At 39.6% G+C, this 16,954-nt stretch overlaps 3 protein-coding genes across 4 annotated transcripts; all 3 read right to left on the bottom strand.

The window, feature by feature from the left end:
• Nucleotides 1–310: 310 nt before the first annotated feature.
• On the bottom strand, nucleotides 311–3,380 carry LOC149734491 (sterile alpha motif domain-containing protein 12-like). Its single transcript, XM_089880676.1, has 5 exons — nucleotides 3,188–3,380; nucleotides 2,084–2,147; nucleotides 1,491–1,628; nucleotides 848–988; nucleotides 311–608 (listed from the first exon to the last, which is right to left on the bottom strand). Exons 1-5 carry the CDS (start codon nucleotides 3,365–3,367, stop codon nucleotides 586–588), a joined length of 546 nt encoding a protein of 181 aa, XP_089736802.1. The 5' UTR covers nucleotides 3,368–3,380; the 3' UTR covers nucleotides 311–585.
• A 7-nt stretch (nucleotides 3,381–3,387) lies between these two features.
• LOC149734490 (uncharacterized) lies at nucleotides 3,388–6,989 on the bottom strand. Its single transcript, XM_089880648.1, has one exon. The coding sequence runs from the start codon at nucleotides 6,598–6,600 to the stop codon at nucleotides 3,727–3,729; it is 2,874 nt and encodes a 957-aa protein (XP_089736774.1). The 5' UTR covers nucleotides 6,601–6,989; the 3' UTR covers nucleotides 3,388–3,726.
• Nucleotides 6,990–9,157: 2,168 nt separating this feature from the next.
• On the bottom strand, nucleotides 9,158–16,833 carry LOC149734489 (uncharacterized). Of its 2 annotated transcripts, XM_089880643.1 has the most exons (15): nucleotides 16,036–16,833; nucleotides 15,378–15,515; nucleotides 15,143–15,216; nucleotides 14,845–15,001; nucleotides 14,660–14,778; nucleotides 14,247–14,561; nucleotides 14,029–14,162; nucleotides 13,301–13,955; nucleotides 13,124–13,244; nucleotides 12,775–12,929; nucleotides 12,285–12,502; nucleotides 11,992–12,095; nucleotides 11,602–11,724; nucleotides 11,136–11,426; nucleotides 9,158–10,957 (listed from the first exon to the last, which is right to left on the bottom strand). In XM_089880643.1, the coding sequence occupies exons 1-15, from the start codon at nucleotides 16,159–16,161 to the stop codon at nucleotides 10,190–10,192; spliced, it is 3,498 nt and encodes a 1,165-aa protein (XP_089736769.1). In that variant the 5' UTR covers nucleotides 16,162–16,833; the 3' UTR covers nucleotides 9,158–10,189. The 2 variants fall into 2 exon arrangements, with proteins under 2 accessions (XP_089736769.1, XP_089736770.1); XM_089880644.1 differs by lacking the exon at nucleotides 16,036–16,833 and having other exon boundaries at nucleotides 14,919–15,001.
• Nucleotides 16,834–16,954: the final 121 nt, after the last annotated feature.

Genomic DNA, 16,954 nt, shown 5'->3' with positions numbered 1-16,954 from the left:
CTTCTGGTATGAACCCATGGATGTTGTAACTCGAAGACAGCTTTTCTGGCAATTTATTACAATACCGACAAATCAATGTCCCATATTTGTCTTTATTAGGGTAAATACTTGGTGCTTTTATTCGTTATATACCATTGGAACGCAAATAAATGCCCCCAAAAAATGTTTTTGAATTATCCACAAGTATTATGCGGACCTCAGTGTTTCCCAATAACTTCTAATGTTTCGCAAACTATGCTAAATATATCTGGCAACACTGCTGTACCTATTATTTTGCATGATTTCTATGTTTCGTTGCATGAATAAACTATTTTCGAATTATCGTTAATTTTATTCAGAACAAGTAATACTGAAATAACTATGACAACATACAACAAATATGGCAGTATTGCATCATAATCCCCACTATGACATCACAATCCACAATATGACATCACAACTTTCAATTTGACATCAGAACTTTCAATATGACATCACAACTTTCATTATGACATCACAACTTCCAATATGACATCAAAACTTCCAACGATGACATCAAAACTTCCAACGATGACATCACAACTTCCAACTATGACATCACAACCCTCATTGTATATCAAACATACCAGCTGAAAGTAAAAAAAACGGGTTTAAAAATTATTTAACAAAATACAAAAATGAAAACCAGCCTTTTAGAAACTGTCTGCACCATTTGTTTTGCAACAAAACCCAAAGCATCAGCGATACAAAAACGCATACAAGGTAAGAACTGACTTTTTATAAATAAAATTCCTGTATCCTATGTTGAGAAAAGATTCTCCACAGAATAATCACCCGATAACCACACAACTATATATAGTCAACCCACCGGTCTGCAACCCTTTGAAACATTGCATGTAATCTTTCATCTGCAGCTTTAATATCTCATGTAATATATTGTTTCTATGTCCAGTATCACAAACTCCCATTCGTGTTAGTTTGATTTCGTTCAAACCAAGCAAAGTTTTGCCTGCGTGGAGTGAAGTGCATGTAACTTATTTATCTTCGCGTGGTGGGGCAATGACTGTCAATATAACACGGGTGATCTGTTTTATTCACCTCGTGCCAACTTACAAGTTAACACGTATGTAGCTTATTTATCCTCGCATGACGGGACAATGACAATCGTTATAACACGGGTGTTCTGTTTCATACACCTTGTGCCCGATTACAAGTTACTACGTATGTAGCTTATTTACCCTCGCATGGCGTGGCAACGACAGTCGTTATAACACGGATGTTCTGTTTCATACACCTCGTGCCTGCTTATGAGTTGTAACTTTGTAGGTGATTGTTTTTCTGATGGCTGATAAATTAGACAACTCAGTAATGACCCCTGATATGGGGCAATTGCTAGCTGTCTTGCACAAGGACACATACACCCGCAACAGCACCAAGCCTTGAACCTAGCATCCTCTGATCGGGAGGTAATAACTGTAACCACAACAACCATAATGACATAACAATGGTACCTGTGATATCATGGTATGCAAATAACTCAGTATAATGAGCTTGGTCCTCAGGTAGATGGCGTTTCAACCATTTACAAACCTCCGTTTGTGTCCAAACATGAACCGGCTTCGTTTGTCGTATGGGTGCGTTTAACCCAGCTGTTATAATAGGGGCAATGTTAGGGTTATATGAATAACTGACTTGTGTCCAGTGGCGCAGTCAAAAAAATAAGGTGGGGGGTTTAAGCAAAAATATATTTTTTTAATTATATATATAATTTTGGGGGGGGGGGTCGCGACACCCTAAACCCCCCTGGCTGCACCACTGCTTGTGTCTTTTTGTCATGAATGTTAGGGTAGAATACAAAATGGAAAGACAGGATCTAGCTACAAAACAACAGTCGTTTAATTGAAATAAGCGTGGTCGCTACACCTACCAGACAAACAACGAGCCACTTATGTTTATTTATTATCTATGACTATTTAAAATATAGTTTCAAATTGGAAGAGAATAATGTGGTTGATATTTTGGTCTGTGGGTGGCATATAGACACAAACACGACCCATACCATAGGGAAGCTTTTTCAATATCCAAACTTCCAAGCTATACTTACCAAGTGCTGTGTTGTGTGAAGCTACAACTGACGGCCGATGATGGTAAGCCAACATTAGGGAGTCCTGGGTGAAAATATCAGTTTAGTTGCGATAAGATACAATCAATGGTAATGTATGGTACCTAAGTTACAATCACAATACACTTGTTGTAGATTGGGGTTGAATCTAACGCTGGTGATGTTTGCTGTATAACAGACGAAACGTTGGAATAAAAAAAATTAAGGTTTTTAAACTAGAGAAAAAGACAATTACATTACGTCTGTAGGGATGCACATTACAGAATTTCGAATCTATGAGATTCGAATCCTTTTGTATTCGAATCTAATTACGGGATTCGGTATTCTGTTTAATGACGTCATTACACATCATCTTATATAGTATATACCATATTAACAATTTTTAAATTTTAATAATTAAAAAAAAAATATTTTTGTGTTTGTGGGACTTTCGAGAGTAAACGTTTTACAACGTCTTTTCATAGCCTGCTATACGTTTCATGTTGCAAAAACTACACAATACTACAATTTTTGATAATTTTACAGCTCATGATCCAACAAGGCTGCTATGAAAGAGTCAATAAACTGACTTATGTGGGTAAAATTATTTTTTCCTGTAAATACAAAAAGATTCGAAATTCTAGATTCGGAATTCTAGATTCGAAATAAAGTATTCTAGGATATCCTAGAATACCTAATTATTCTGTAATGTGCATCCCTATACGTCTGTAGCGAAAATAACAGAAATTTGTTTAATTGATTGAATGTAACTTATTTACCAAAAAAAACTGTTCCAATAAATTACCCTCTCCACCAGATGACAAGACTGTCATTGCCTCTCAGAAAATATATATATATATATTATATATTTTTTTTTATTGCAATAACAATTACGAAAAACAGTACGATTGCAAACATTAACAAACGGCTGCACCCCACTTCATGAGTTGAAGTAAGATTTTGGCTATTTGGTATTCAGTGGCTTCGATCCTTTCCACTTCCTGAACAAAAATTTTTACTCCTTTTTTTCTCCTGCACCTTACAGCAATAAATACAAAATCGCGGAGAATAAATATAAATCAGTTATTTCCAACACTTTAACCCCACCTGGTGGCGAAGAGTGACATCAGCTCCCCTTGACTCGAGGACATCGGACTCGGATCCCGGTCGTCTCCTCCCTGAAGATGTTTCGCCAACATCCAGTGATCCTCCCTGGCTAGCAGTTCGTCGTTTCGATTGGTTTCCGGCGCTATAGTGGCGTTGGTGGTAAGGTTGGGGTAAGCTCATTATGACATCACTATCCTAACTTCTCTAATACATCACAAACGTTATTGTTTACAAATATTTGGATCGGGTAGTATTTATGACATCATAATTAACATTGTTTTCGAATTGTGATAAAATAAAAGTTGTAGTTTTATAAACAAACAGGAAAAACGGGCAGTTTTAACAATTACTCATGAATGGCAACATAGAAAAAATATTAACCAAGAAATCGAAGTTATAGGTCGAAATTTTCACAAAAAATTTAAATTTTTAAAAATGAAAAAAATAAAAAAAGTTTAAGTTTCACAATTTTTACAAAAGTTGAATTAAAAATCATTGTTTCTTCCGCGATGGTGGGGTGCGATTCCCAACATCAGGACCTAATCCTCAGATGAAGAGGATGATGAGGAAGAAGAGGAATCGGATGATGAATCGGAGGTTGCGGCGATTCCGGGTCGTTTACGGAGGGGGGAGTAACTTAACGATCGCGATGATCTTCGCCTGTTTTCGGAGGTTTTCTTCCGATCAGGGGATACCTTTCTATCCTCTGGCGATCTTCGTCTTCTGTTGGGAGATCTTCGTGGCGATCTTGATCGTCTCCGCTCCTCGGATCTCGGGTTTCCGAATCTTCTTCGAGGAGAACGGGTCCTCCGACGAGGGGACCTTGATCTTCGACGAGGTGACCACCTTCTAGGATAGCCTCCTCTCCTCCCTGGTCCTCCAGGTGACCTGCGACCTCGATATGGACTTCTTGATCTTCGTCGCCGGACAGGACTTTCTTCTCGCCTCCGTTTTGGCTCCGGACTTCGTTTTGGCGAGCTGTACATCTTTGGAGGGATCTTTGAATCTTCGGAGTCATCTGAATCTTCTTTCTTCCGGATAGGGGACTTGCTTCTTTGATCTGGAGGACTTGAGGACTTCTTCCTTACGGGAGATTTTCGTTTCCGAGGTGGAGGACTTTGCGATGGTGACTTCATCTTCTGTTGAGGTTTCCTCTCATCTCTTGATCTTCTCAAAGGACTTTTATTTCTCCTCACCTCCTGAGATTTTGGAGATGAAGATTTTTGTTGCTTCTTGGATAATCTTTGAGGAGAACCACTGGAGGAGTTACTTGAGCTACTTGATGAGGAGGAATGAGCATCACTGTCGGATCCAGAAGAACTAGATGATGAGGAACTGGAAGAAGATCTGTGTCTTACCTTTTTGATCGGTGATTCATGACGTTTACGATCACGTGAAGGTTTAGCTTTTGTTTCATGGGATTCTCGCCTTTGTTCTTTTGACTCCGGTTTTCTCTCGCGTGACTTATTACTATCATGTGAGAGATCTCTTTTTTCTTTAATTTCTTTTCTCTCATGTTTTCTCTCAGGTGGGGCACGATTTCTCTCACGTGAGACACTTCTTTTTCCTCTGGACTCTTTCCTGTTTTGATTTCTCTCACGCGATTTATTATTTCTTTCATGCGAGAGATTTCTTTTTTCTTTGGATTCAGGTTCTCTCTCATTTGATTCCGACTTTCTCTCACGTGATACATTTCTTTCATGATTTCTTTCACGTGATTCTGGCATCTTCTCACCAGAACCACGATTTCTCTCACGTGATTCTGCAGTTCTGCGATGTGATTCTCGATTCCTTTCACGAGAATTAAAATTCCTTTCACGAGAATCACGATTCCTTTCACGTGATGTAGGTTTCATCCCAGGTGATTTACGACGCACCTCAACATCTTCTTCCGAACTGGATGAGCCATCTTTCTCACCTCTTTTTACTTCATCTTGGGATGAATCATCACTACCGGAAGAAGACTCTTTCTTCTTCTTCTTCTTAGTAGCAAATTTTTTCTTGGAATGTTTCTTCGAAGATCTTGCGTCATCCTCGCCACTAGATGATGACGAAGAGCTAGATACTTGCCGGATAATTTTTGCTTTAACTTTTTCATGTTTTTGTGGCGATGTTTCTTCTTGTTTCCTTGGAGACGATCGACCACGTTTTCGTGACGAAGATTGGTCTTCTCGTTGTTGCCGAGTCGACGAAAGATCTTGTTTCCTTGTTGGTGATTCTTCCCGCTTAAGTGGTGGTGACCGTTTCTGTCTCTGTGGTGACGCATGATCTCGTCTCTTTGGTGACTCATCTCGATTTCTCGGCGATCTTCCACCTCGCCTCCTAGGATGAAGATCTTGATCCGATCTCCCAACATCAACGGACTTCCTCCTTCGATTCATCGAACCTGATCTTCCATCTCTTCGTCTCCACTCCCCACGATCCCTGCTCCTCACAGGAGATCTCCTCTTGGGAGGTGGAAGACTCCCATCACTACTCGAAGATCTTTCCAAGGATTCAGCGCGTTTCTTCTTTTTTACCAACGGGGCTTTTTTCACAGGCCGTTGGTAAGGATCAACAGGCGAAACACCGCTGATGTAATTCCGTTTGATCTTCAATTCCTCTTCATTTACATCAGGACTATTTTTCTTTCGTCGGGATTTCTCTTCCTTTCTTCTGGAAGCGCTTGCATCCCTCCTTGATTTATCTTTTGACTTCTTTGATCTACGAACATCTTCATCTGATCCGCTCTCACTAACGGATTTCTTTCGTTTCTTCTTTCGAGATTTTTTCTTTTTTTCGACCTCACTTTCAGACTCGCTGTCAGATGAAGAATTTTTCTTGTGAGATTTTTTCGATTTTCGTTTCACTTTTTTCTTCTTCTTCTTTTTTGCTTCCTTGGGAGGCGGGGATTCACTCGGGGACCTGATCATCTTATTATTCTCCACTTCCTCCTCTTTCTTCTGCAGAGGATTATTTCCAACAAACGCGCTCCCCTTCACATAATCCTTTCTTATCCCAAACGCGGCTCTCAAAACCTCATTCTCCTTTTCTTTCATCTCCGCGATCTGGTGCGTCTCGGTAAGTATCGGCCTCCCTGTCGCGTCTTCTTTCCCCCCGATCGACTCTTTACTCTCGCTCAGCATCTTCCGATACGTCCCAACCTTCTTATCGATCTCCTCTTCCTCGTAACCTTGCTCTTCCATCAAATCTCTCAACTCCATACACTTCACTTCCACTCTCCGCTTCAACCCATGGAGAATCAACTCTGCGTTCGGTTTCTTCTCCATCCTAGAATCGAGTTGTTTGAAATCCTCGTCAGTTTTAAACTCGCTCCGATCTTTAACTCGCCGTATCGTCGATAAATTACGCTGCACGTACCCATTTGTTCCACTACCACGGACAGTGTTTAGTCCGATGCCGTTATACGACATTTTATTTAAATATTTAAAATCAACTTTAAATTATTCAGGTTTTATCTCTGCAAAACTAAAACATAAAGTTTAAGAACTTTAATTCCAAACAAGCAAGCTTTCAGCACACCTGACACCTGTAACAGCAAACATGTTTTCACATACGAAGAACGTTTTTAATATGAAATAATTTAATACAATAACTTTGCTTTATGTACTACACCTTTTCAACAACCTAAAACCTAATGTTGGAACTGCTTCACACAAATTACGTCATGACAACGATAGTAAACGTATACAGCATGTTTAAAAACGTTACTCATACGAATTCGGAGAAATATTTCAATCTTTAGAAATGTAACTTGCTAACATTCGGTATTTTTAACGTGCGCGTCATAATTTAACAATAAAAAAATGGAAAATAACTAGTTTTGTCTCAATTACTAAAGTTGAATTTAAAATCTTTATATTTGCTTTTTTTCCAAAGCTAACATGGAAGCCGCATAGAAATAGTATAAATTTATATATGACATCTATAATTCTGAGTCCACATTCCCGTTTTTTAGCCTTTTACAATTTTAAACTTTTTGTAAACAAAATAAATAAATGTTATTTTAAAGTCAATTTGGCTAAAACAACACTGTTTAGAAGATATTAAATTTTATTTTTAAATTTTGCAGCATAAATACAAGAGTTTAATAGAATATCTATTTGACACCAAGCGGTACAGAATTTTCATATTGTGTCCGGGTGGTGGCGCTGTAATATTGGTTACTTCTGTAAAATAAAAACAGGATTAAAATACCTTCATAGTTTGTGTGGCTGGCGTTGGTAAAAAGCCACTACGGCACGACAAGCCCCCAGCCAATGGTAGTGGGTTTCTACTCTGGTGAGAAACCCTTTGCTGGATAGACCTTACCCAAAGCAAGGAAAAGAAACCCATTGACAAAAATAATACAGCGCAACAATAAACTCAGTCACACCAACAGGCATATAAGAAGCGCAACATGATCATTGAAACACCGACAAACGAAAAGCTACAACAATCTTATACAAAAGCCCCGCAGTGCGCACGCTACCAAGTGCCCACCTGCAAGGAGTCAAAGCCAACAATGGCCCTGCATCACCCGACCGCTTATTAAGAAAACAACCTGGTACCTCGATACTCTCGTCGTATTTTCACACAATATAATATCGTCCGGCTGTTACGCACCACATCGACCGTTACGACATACTGTGGCTGTTACGAACCGCAAAGCGGCGACGTCCACGTAACAAACCCGCAGCTGTAACGTAACTAAACCGACCGTGACGTAACCGCACCGAACGCAGGGTCATGACGTTGCTGACCCACCGCATCGACGTAAAGCGTAATTGTGACGTGGCCATCGTCCAAATTACGCCATACGCGATGTTATGTGTTTAATTAAAAAACTCGTTGGGTAAACATTTAAAGTTAAATTATTTAAATCGATTAAAAGGGAATTAAAAGTTAGTGTATATATTATACTGCGCGTTGATATTACTCGAGTATATGTGTACCAAGACAGAGTTCTCGCAAAGCAAACCGAGACAATACAAAACCACTGTAAGATTCAAGTCCCGACAGATAAAGCACTCGGGAAGGAATGAACATTACAGTAGATGCTAATCTTTATCAAGTAAGATTGTTGCAACAATTCCTTTGCATTTGTTTCAAATACATGAAGAAGCACGAAAAAGTGCTTGGGGACATAGCTGGCAACATTAGACCCAGCAAAAAATAGCTGGCATCACTGTATGAGTGCACCAGCCAACACAAACAAACACATTCATACTTAAACACTAAGCCTAAACCACCTGAAACCGACATCCTTTGTCGGCGTCTTTGATCTTCTTTCTTCGCGCGTACACCCTATACTAAGCCTATACGCACTTATATTAGGCCTATACACACTTAAACCTACAAAAACCTCAAACCGGGATCCTTATATTGGCGTCTTCTTCTTTGTTTTTCATCTAAAAATAACATTCGTTAACTTGGAATGTATAATAAACTGGGGTAAGATGGAACACCTTTTCATTCGATTTTGTCGTCCTATATATTTCGTAGTAATCAGAGAATTCAAGGAATTATAAAACCGAATCCTCACGGCTCCCATATACCATTGTTAATTGTTTAAAACACGATCAGGATATTTGGATATTATGTGCTAAAGGTGTCCCGTCTTTCCCCAACTTACTATATAATAATAAACATAAAACTCTAATAAAATGTTTTTGTTTTTATTAGAACTAAAGGGCAATTGCTACAACACTACGTGCTTAACTATATATTGGTTTCAATATAAATTACCTTGCGCTTTTTTTCTCGTCTTTTTCCATCTGCAACAATCAGCATTGTTACGAAATCATCTTAAACTATGTTACGTCATAATCTTCGAACACAATTCTTCGGTGATGGCGGATTCTGTGACGTCACATACCCATAATCTGTGAAACAAACTTTAAAACAATTTACTTTTATGGCGAAACAATGAACTTACGAAGCAGGTTCTTGTTACGTCATCACTGCTTCTGTGACGTCACATCATCGAAGTTTCTAGAAAAGAGCTTATGTACGTAATAATGCCAATTGTGATTTATACTTTACCAATTCTTTGATCTTATTATTGCTTCGCGCTCATAGCGCAAATTTTATTAGAATATACAAGTAATGTGCCTTGCGTCGACGCAAAACGCGCATGGGGCCCCATTGAAAAAAAATCACGAAACGCACTAGTAAATAAAACGTATTGTGACATCACAAGCGTATAAGTGACGTAACTGGCTAACCGCGATAATAGAGTTTGTGAAACGCGAAGCAGGATAACGAATATTGTGACGTAGCGGCTACAGCGAACGCAACGTCGCGAGTGACGTAATAAACATTGACGTAACGAATAGGCATGGTGACGTAATTTAAGATTAAATAGCAAACACGAACAGACGTCAAAATGCGAGTTACGTAATAAAGAGATCGCTGATACCTGTATCTAGAATGAAAGATAATGTTAATAATAATAATAGTTAAACACAAGGCACATTACTATGTTAGTATAATATATGATATAAATATAGTTACTATATATAGTTAGTAGTGGTGCATATAATGGTTAGTAATATAATAGCAATGCAAGTAATCAAATACTTAACTCAAGCCTTGTAGTAGGAACGCACATAATCCCAATCTGCTGGTGCTTCATCCAAACTGCAGCGTGGTGTGACTGGCGCGCGTAGCAAAGGCGGTGTTTTATGCGCGAGGCAATCAACGAAAAGCGGGGAGGGTAATTAACGTTGGAAGGTGAGGGAATGAAATTTATTTCGTCATTTCGGCGACGAGGATGTCTCGCTAGATGGGGACAGAGAGCAAGAATATGAAAGCTTGTAAAGGTCGCATGTTGACAGTCGAAGCAGAAATTGTGCGAAAAAACTGCATCATATGTATCTAATATATATATATGATGTCTGTAACTTAAATTGTAATTTAACGTTTTGAATACAATAGCGAAGATCAAATTAATTGAAACAACGAAGGGAATTAGCAGCAGAACTACAGTCGTTAAAACACGTGAGGTTTAAATAATGGTTTTCAAACTGTAGTTGTTATTTTTAATGCTGATTCATGATTTGCTGACTCAGCATTTCCATTGTTAACTCTCAAAAGTTTTCCATTGTTCGGTGATGTCATTATTTTTGTCGTCATAATAGCTTGGTCTGTTCTCCCTGTGCCAGAATAACGTCGAAACTGACTGAGGCTGTTGGCGGGGATAGGAGGGCTTGATTTCCCGCGGAATCGCCCAAAAATTCTAGATGTTAAATTCGAAGCTGCAGTCTGTATAACATCAGAGTAAAGAAGCGGGTTCAGGGCGCTGTTAATCGGTAGCAGAACAACGGCGGTGAAAGGATAAACCCACTGCGGGAGATCAACGCCTGAAATCCCGCAGAAGCTCACAATACACGCCGGGATCCAACAGCAAAAATCTGAAAGCACCAAACGAGCTATACGCTTATGCATACTAAGAAGGCGCTTTTCCGCAACAGTCCGCGGGGATTTAAGCTTCTCGTTCCCGCCAGCTCCTCTTCTTATCCCGAGCTTTGAAGACTTAGCCCACACCATCAAATACACGCATGCAATGTATATAAACGCCACAAAATTGACCCCCATTACAAATCCAGTATAAATCTTGGCCCTTCCTGTCACCCCATCTTTCACAGTTGGAAAGAAAGTTGGCAAACAGACGCCATGTTTGCCAAAGTAGCCGATATTCCCAACCAACTCAATCTCAGGAAACATTTCGCCCAAACCTTTGTTGATGTCGTTCCACGTCACAAACGTACCGTTCATGACGTCACATACCTGTAAGAATAAGAGTTTAAGAATAGTTTCAATAAAAACATGACAGCCATATGTGTTTTACGATTTTTCTTTCAAACATTTCGGTTGAAAACTTGAACCATCATCATTGGTGCGTCTTGTTTTAGAGACCTAGTTAAGAATAAATGCGCTTGTTACGTCATACTCATAAGTTATCGACCTTCGGTTTAGTTGTGACGTCATGAACGATCGCGCACGCCTTCTTCAGGAATGACGTCATTGTATCCTTGGAAACGACTTCTGAGCCAAAATACGTCAACCCGTTTCTGTTGACGACCAATGACGTCACAAATTCGTCATCGATGACATTAGGAATCACAGCGATGACGAAACTAAGAACCCAAACCATCCCCATCCACAGCGCGGTCACTAGAGGTCGTATGTGACCAACCTTCCACGGCTTTATGACGGCATAGAGACGATATGTCGTCATAATCACCATTATACCAGTCTGGAATGTGAGGTTTTGTAATTTTTGTGGTTTTTAAAATCCAATGTCAATATATTCTAGTGGTTGTTTGTTTTAAACAAACAATTGTTGAAAAATAGCCAGAAAAAATAAAATAGCCAGAAGATTTGTTTCGGGATAATAATTTATCGTTCTATGACGTCACAAACAGACATACCGATGCTTCGCATGACGTCATAATGAGCACCCCGAGACGTCGACAAGTTGAACTGCTCTGCCACGACACCTTGTGTTGACAATATGAACCGGAGAAACTTGAACTTTTGAACCCGATAATCAGCTGTCACAATGACGATTGTTAAGTTAACAATGAAGAACAATTAGGTGGCATGTTCGAGTCTCGGTGCTGCTACTATTAGCCGTATATGTTCTTTGACAAGAACCAATAATTAATGCTCCAACCCAGTGGTCACTAATGGCTTGTACAAATTATCAGCCACACACCTATGTAATAACGAAATAACGACTGTCACTGCCAACCATGCGAGGATAAATAAGTTTCATTTATAGAAATATGCATAAAACAGATTATGACGTCATAACTAACCAGGTAAATCCCCGTGATGACGTCAGCAGCCGCCAGATTCGTCACCAACACGTCATTGCATTTCGACAAAGGAGCGATTTGGGGTAACCCCCTGTGAGACTTTCCTAAAATTTCATGACGTCAATACAGCTCGAACAACAAGATCAAACATTTGTAATTCTGTAAATATTGTTTGTTTACTACCAAATGTTCCATCTTATTCCGAATACCACCGATACCCTAATCTTCTACATGTAAGTTTGTATTTGGCATTACATGGATTTCGACGAATCAGAAACTTTAAACTATTTTACCCCTGTTGTGATTGGTCGATACGAGTTCCCGCCAAAACGTTGTCACCATAACAACCGTGTTTCCTAATATGGAAACTATGGCAACCATCCATAGCAACCATCGTAACCATGGTAACTTTATCATCTCGTCACGTGACGATATAGGATCGATGACGTCAGGACCAGGGCATTCGTCACTTCCGTCCCCACAGTCGGCATGACCGTCTAGTATTTTCAATCTGTTGGATAAATATAACTTATTTATCCTCGAATTAGTCCTACCATTCAGCAACAGCAGACATGTAATAACACTGAAATAAAGCATTGCCGAATAAAATTACCGTTAATATAAACAATTAACAACGGTCTATGAGAGTCGTGAGGATACGGTTTGACAATTCTTTGAATGTTCTTTGTTTACTACCAAATGGAACGGAAAAATAAATGGAAATGTGTCCCATCTTCTCCCCACCCTACTATAATTGTCGTTTAGAAACTTAGATCTACATACTTATCCACAAAGAACGGGATCCCGTTGTCATGGCAGTAAAAATGGTTTGAGCAGTTCCTCTCGTCTGATTGGTCCATACAGTCCACGTGACCGTCGCATGCTTGAGTGAGTTTAATGCTCACTTTCCTACCCTTAGGTGGCGCCGGTGAGTTAATCTGCAAATTATAAGATAAAAAAGCCAATTTGTTGTTTATCCTCGCGAATACGATAAAGAAGATCAAATTTTTAAAACAACGAAGAGAAAGGAAAATGGCGGCAAAACGACGGTCGTTAAAACACGCCACGTGTAAAAACTACTTTTTTGCAATTTATGTAATAATCAACACAGTGCCACGTCATAATCACTTACATCCACGTCACAGATGAACCTAATGTCGTCACAACACATCTCATCTATTCCGTTATGACAATCCATTATTCCGTCACAAACAGTAGAAGGGTAAAGCGGTTGAAACGATGTTTCGCTGCATCTATAAAAACAACCAATCAGAAAGCGTCACGTGTTTAACATCAACCAATCACGTACAAGAACTTTCCCGCCAAATGTTTGCAGTATTTCGGAGGTTGTTCGCATATGACGTCACCAGCACTGACGTCATTGTTGCATTCGTCATACATTCCGAAGCATTCAGCTCTTCCGTCACATCGCGTCGCTTTTATTGTGACGTCACTATACCTCGATGAGAAATACTCGAGAGAATCTGTTAGCGGACAATCGAAGGTATTCTCACTGGATGCATTCCTCTGTGACGTCATTATCGGCGCGCGGCAGAATCTTTCATCTATGACGTCATCACAATCGATTGTTTTGTCACAAAACCGAGTTCTCGGCAAGCAAATATCTGATTGGTTGTCCCGTTTACAGTGGTGGCTTCCTATTGGACAAGAGCTCGACCAATCACCGTCTACCTCACTACACACGTGACCTACGTCATCGGACAATCGATTCCGTACTGTGACGTCACAGAGGCACTCGTCAGATAGATCGAAGCAATCGAGGACCCCATCACATATTTGATTGGTTCGAACCTTCTCCGGGTTTAACCAATCAAATTTCCCGGTTAAACACGTGATCAAATTCTCGGCCTCTGATTGGTTCTCGTCCGAACCATCGTCACAATCGACCACGTGATCGTTGACCAATGAGAGGGGGAGAACGCATTTCTTGGTTGATGACATACCTGTTACGTCATAATACGTCATTGTTTTGTAAATAGTAGGGGTAGGGAGTTCTAATAATTATTATGCCTCCACCTTTCCTTGTCCTTGTGACGTAACATTTAAACCCAACCCCGACTTCCTGTTCGTCACTTCCGTCTAAACAATCGACTATTCCGTCACAGAAGTAACTTCTTAATATGCAGTGTGACGTCACAATACCGTGCTCCCTGGAAATGTAAAAGTGACGTCACAAATCAAACGACGTCACGCCACAAAAATGACGTCACATCATCTTATATGAAGTCACAAACCCCATTGTTTCGCCCATTGTTCCAGATGAATCGAGACACAAGAAATATCTTCTTCTGACGTCACTAGAGCACTTGATTGTTTCGTCACTACAATCCAAACAATCTGCTACTCCGTCACAAAGCTGATTGTGACGTAGACAAACCCTTCCATTGTCACATGACCACTCGTCGCTATGACAGCGTAATGACGTCAAAGCTTCGTCACTTCCGCCCCCACAATCGTCCAACCCATTGTTAACCCAAGATCGCGGAATACATCGCTCTATGACGTCATTAACAACACACGCGAACTCGCTCTTCGTGCATTCTAGATGTCTGTGACAATAATAAAACCCTACCAGTCACGTCATATTACGCATGACGTCATAATATTAGTGATGTCATACTACCGTCACGGGAAACCTCCTACTCACCCACCGCACCCCACATATCGGGGAAAGCACCCACCCCCGCACGTGACCTCATCATCGTTGCACGTCATCAACATGCTTTCGTCATTTCCGTCGATGCAGTCGCGTAATCCATTGTTCACCTGTAGTGACGTCATAATACAAGTAATAATCGTTAGTAGAAAAAAATAATAATTACGTCACAATACCCATTCACGCGGAATACATCTTCCGTTAGCGCATCGATATTCCTTTGTGACGTCACACTCAAAAATTGACTCACCCATCTCATCAGCGCCACCGTGCGGACAATCTTTAAAACCATCGAAGACCTTAAATCGGGGAATGCACCGACCGGTGGGGCACCTGAGACATTGTGACGTCATCAATGAGCAACAACATCAATGAGTTACGTCATCAGTCCAATACGCTATTAAACAGTCACATCTAAACTAAATTACGTCATTAATATTATACGTCATCAAACAGTTACGTCACGACACACACCTGAACTCGTCTCCTTGTATACAGGGAAACCCACGAACCCCCCCATCGTCGCTGCCGTCGGCGCATAAATAAACCTGCGTGTGACGTCATAATATAAATATTATTTATTTCCTGGAATAAGATCGAAGATAAATTAATTAAAACAACGAAGAGAAGAGAATTAGCAGCAAAACGACAGTCGTTAAAACACGCTATGGTAAAAACTACTTGGGTAAAAATTTCAAATAAACGTCACCTCTCTATTTATCCAGTCACGTGGTACACACATCCCGTTACCACGGCAACGAAACTCGGACCTCGGGTGACATCTAGCGAGTGGTTTATTTTCATCGCTCGTGTCGTTTGCTCCACAGTTCCATAATTTGTTCCTTACCTTTGTGACGTAATAGGGTCGATTGTTACCACACAAGTTTAAACAAAGTTATTGATTCTAATATAGCGCGATGTCGCTACCCATTATTAACGAACAAAAGAATCGATAAACATCTGTGACGTAATAAACGTAATCGAGCAATATATTCCGCTTTTATTAAATATATTCAAATGAATGAACGTAACTTATTTATCCTTGCATGACGGGGCAACGACAGTCGTTATAACACGGTTGTTCTGTTACATACACCTCGTGCCCGCTTACAAGTTACCACGTATGTAACTTATTTATCCTCGCGTGGTGGGGCAACGACAGTCGTTACAACACGGTTGTTCTGTTTCATACACCTCGTGCCAGCTTACAAGTTACCATGTATGTAACTTATTTATCCTCGCGTGGTGGGGCAACGACAGTCGTTGCAACACGTGTGTTCTGTTTCATACACTACGTCACAATTCATAGTATTCAATCACAATGTTAAAACATACTAGAATAAATTGTATCATGACGTAACTACTACCTGATCTCTCTTAATGCACTTTCGCGACTTCGCGCATTCGAATTCGTCTCGTGAACAAGAGGCCTCTGTGACGTCATAAATCATCAACGAAATTGCGAAAACCACGAAAACATCTTGATGAAACATCTGGCAGTTTTAAGTTCTGGAACGCAGTCGATCCAACGTCGCGATTCAGTGTTCCCAAATTAAATTAATATTTAATTTCCAGTGTTGCCAGATATAAAACTTGAATCTTTAAGCAGTGTTTCCGAATAAAAATAATAACTTTTTTGGGAGGTTTAAGTGTTTTATTGTTGCCAGAAAAAAACTTTGATATTTAGTTAGTGTTGCCAGATATAAAACTTTGATATTTAACCAGTGTTGCCAGATAAAACAAGTTTGATATTTAGTTAGTGTTGCCAGATAAAACACTAGCACTTTTTAAGCAGTGTTTTCAGTTAGAAAAACAAATTCTAAAATTAAAAATATTTTTTTTTCTCTATTTTCTAGAATAAAACCTGGAATGACATCACACTATTACGTGGTCACATTGCCCTTTATTATCTTGGCTGACATCACAATCATTAATAATTGAACTTGGTTTAAGATTTATTGGGCATAGGTTGAATTATTTAACAGACATTGTTTGACTTTTAATCAATTATTTAGGACAATTAGTTGTGTGATGTCACAGTTCATTATTATTTACCACATAATTGAAATTAAAGATTTGAAAAATCTCGTTTATTTTGTGGGTTTAGCGGCCACGGATTTATCTAAAATTTTACTTAAGTAGTTTTTATCTATGCCATGTTTTAACGACTGTCGTTTTGCTGCTAATTCCCTTCTCTTCGTTGTTTTAATTCATTTAATCTTCGCTATCGTTTTCGAAGAGCTAAATCAACTTTTATTTGATAGAGTACAACAGGTAAGATGACGG

The sequence above is a fragment of the Ciona robusta genome, chromosome 7 (genome assembly GCF_009617815.1).
Source record: "Ciona robusta chromosome 7, ASM961781v2".
NCBI classification, from domain to species: Eukaryota; Metazoa; Chordata; class Ascidiacea; order Phlebobranchia; family Cionidae; genus Ciona; species Ciona robusta.
Note: the sequence above shows the minus strand (reverse complement) of the source record. Positions and strands in the feature narration are given on the sequence as shown.

Excerpts from the sequence above, each read along its gene's own strand:
- LOC149734490 (XM_089880648.1), bottom strand. The coding sequence starts at position 6,600 with ATGTCGTATAACGGCATCGGACTAAACACTGTCCGTGGTAGTGGAACA.
- LOC149734489 (XM_089880643.1), bottom strand. The coding sequence starts at position 16,161 with ATGTTTCATCAAGATGTTTTCGTGGTTTTCGCAATTTCGTTGATGATT. Across the intron at positions 12,096-12,284 it reads ATCGACCAATCACAACAGGG|GAAAGTCTCACAGGGGGTTA; the intron begins GTAAAATAGTTT and ends ATGAAATTTTAG. Across the intron at positions 10,958-11,135 it reads ACGTCACAACTAAACCGAAG|GTATGTGACGTCATGAACGG; the intron begins GTCGATAACTTA and ends TTATTCTTACAG.
- LOC149734491 (XM_089880676.1), bottom strand. The coding sequence starts at position 3,367 with ATGAGCTTACCCCAACCTTACCACCAACGCCACTATAGCGCCGGAAAC. Across the intron at positions 2,148-3,187 it reads ATGTCACTCTTCGCCACCAG|GACTCCCTAATGTTGGCTTA; the intron begins GTGGGGTTAAAG and ends ATTTTCACCCAG. Across the intron at positions 609-847 it reads TTTCAAAGGGTTGCAGACCG|CTGGTATGTTTGATATACAA; the intron begins GTGGGTTGACTA and ends TTTTACTTTCAG.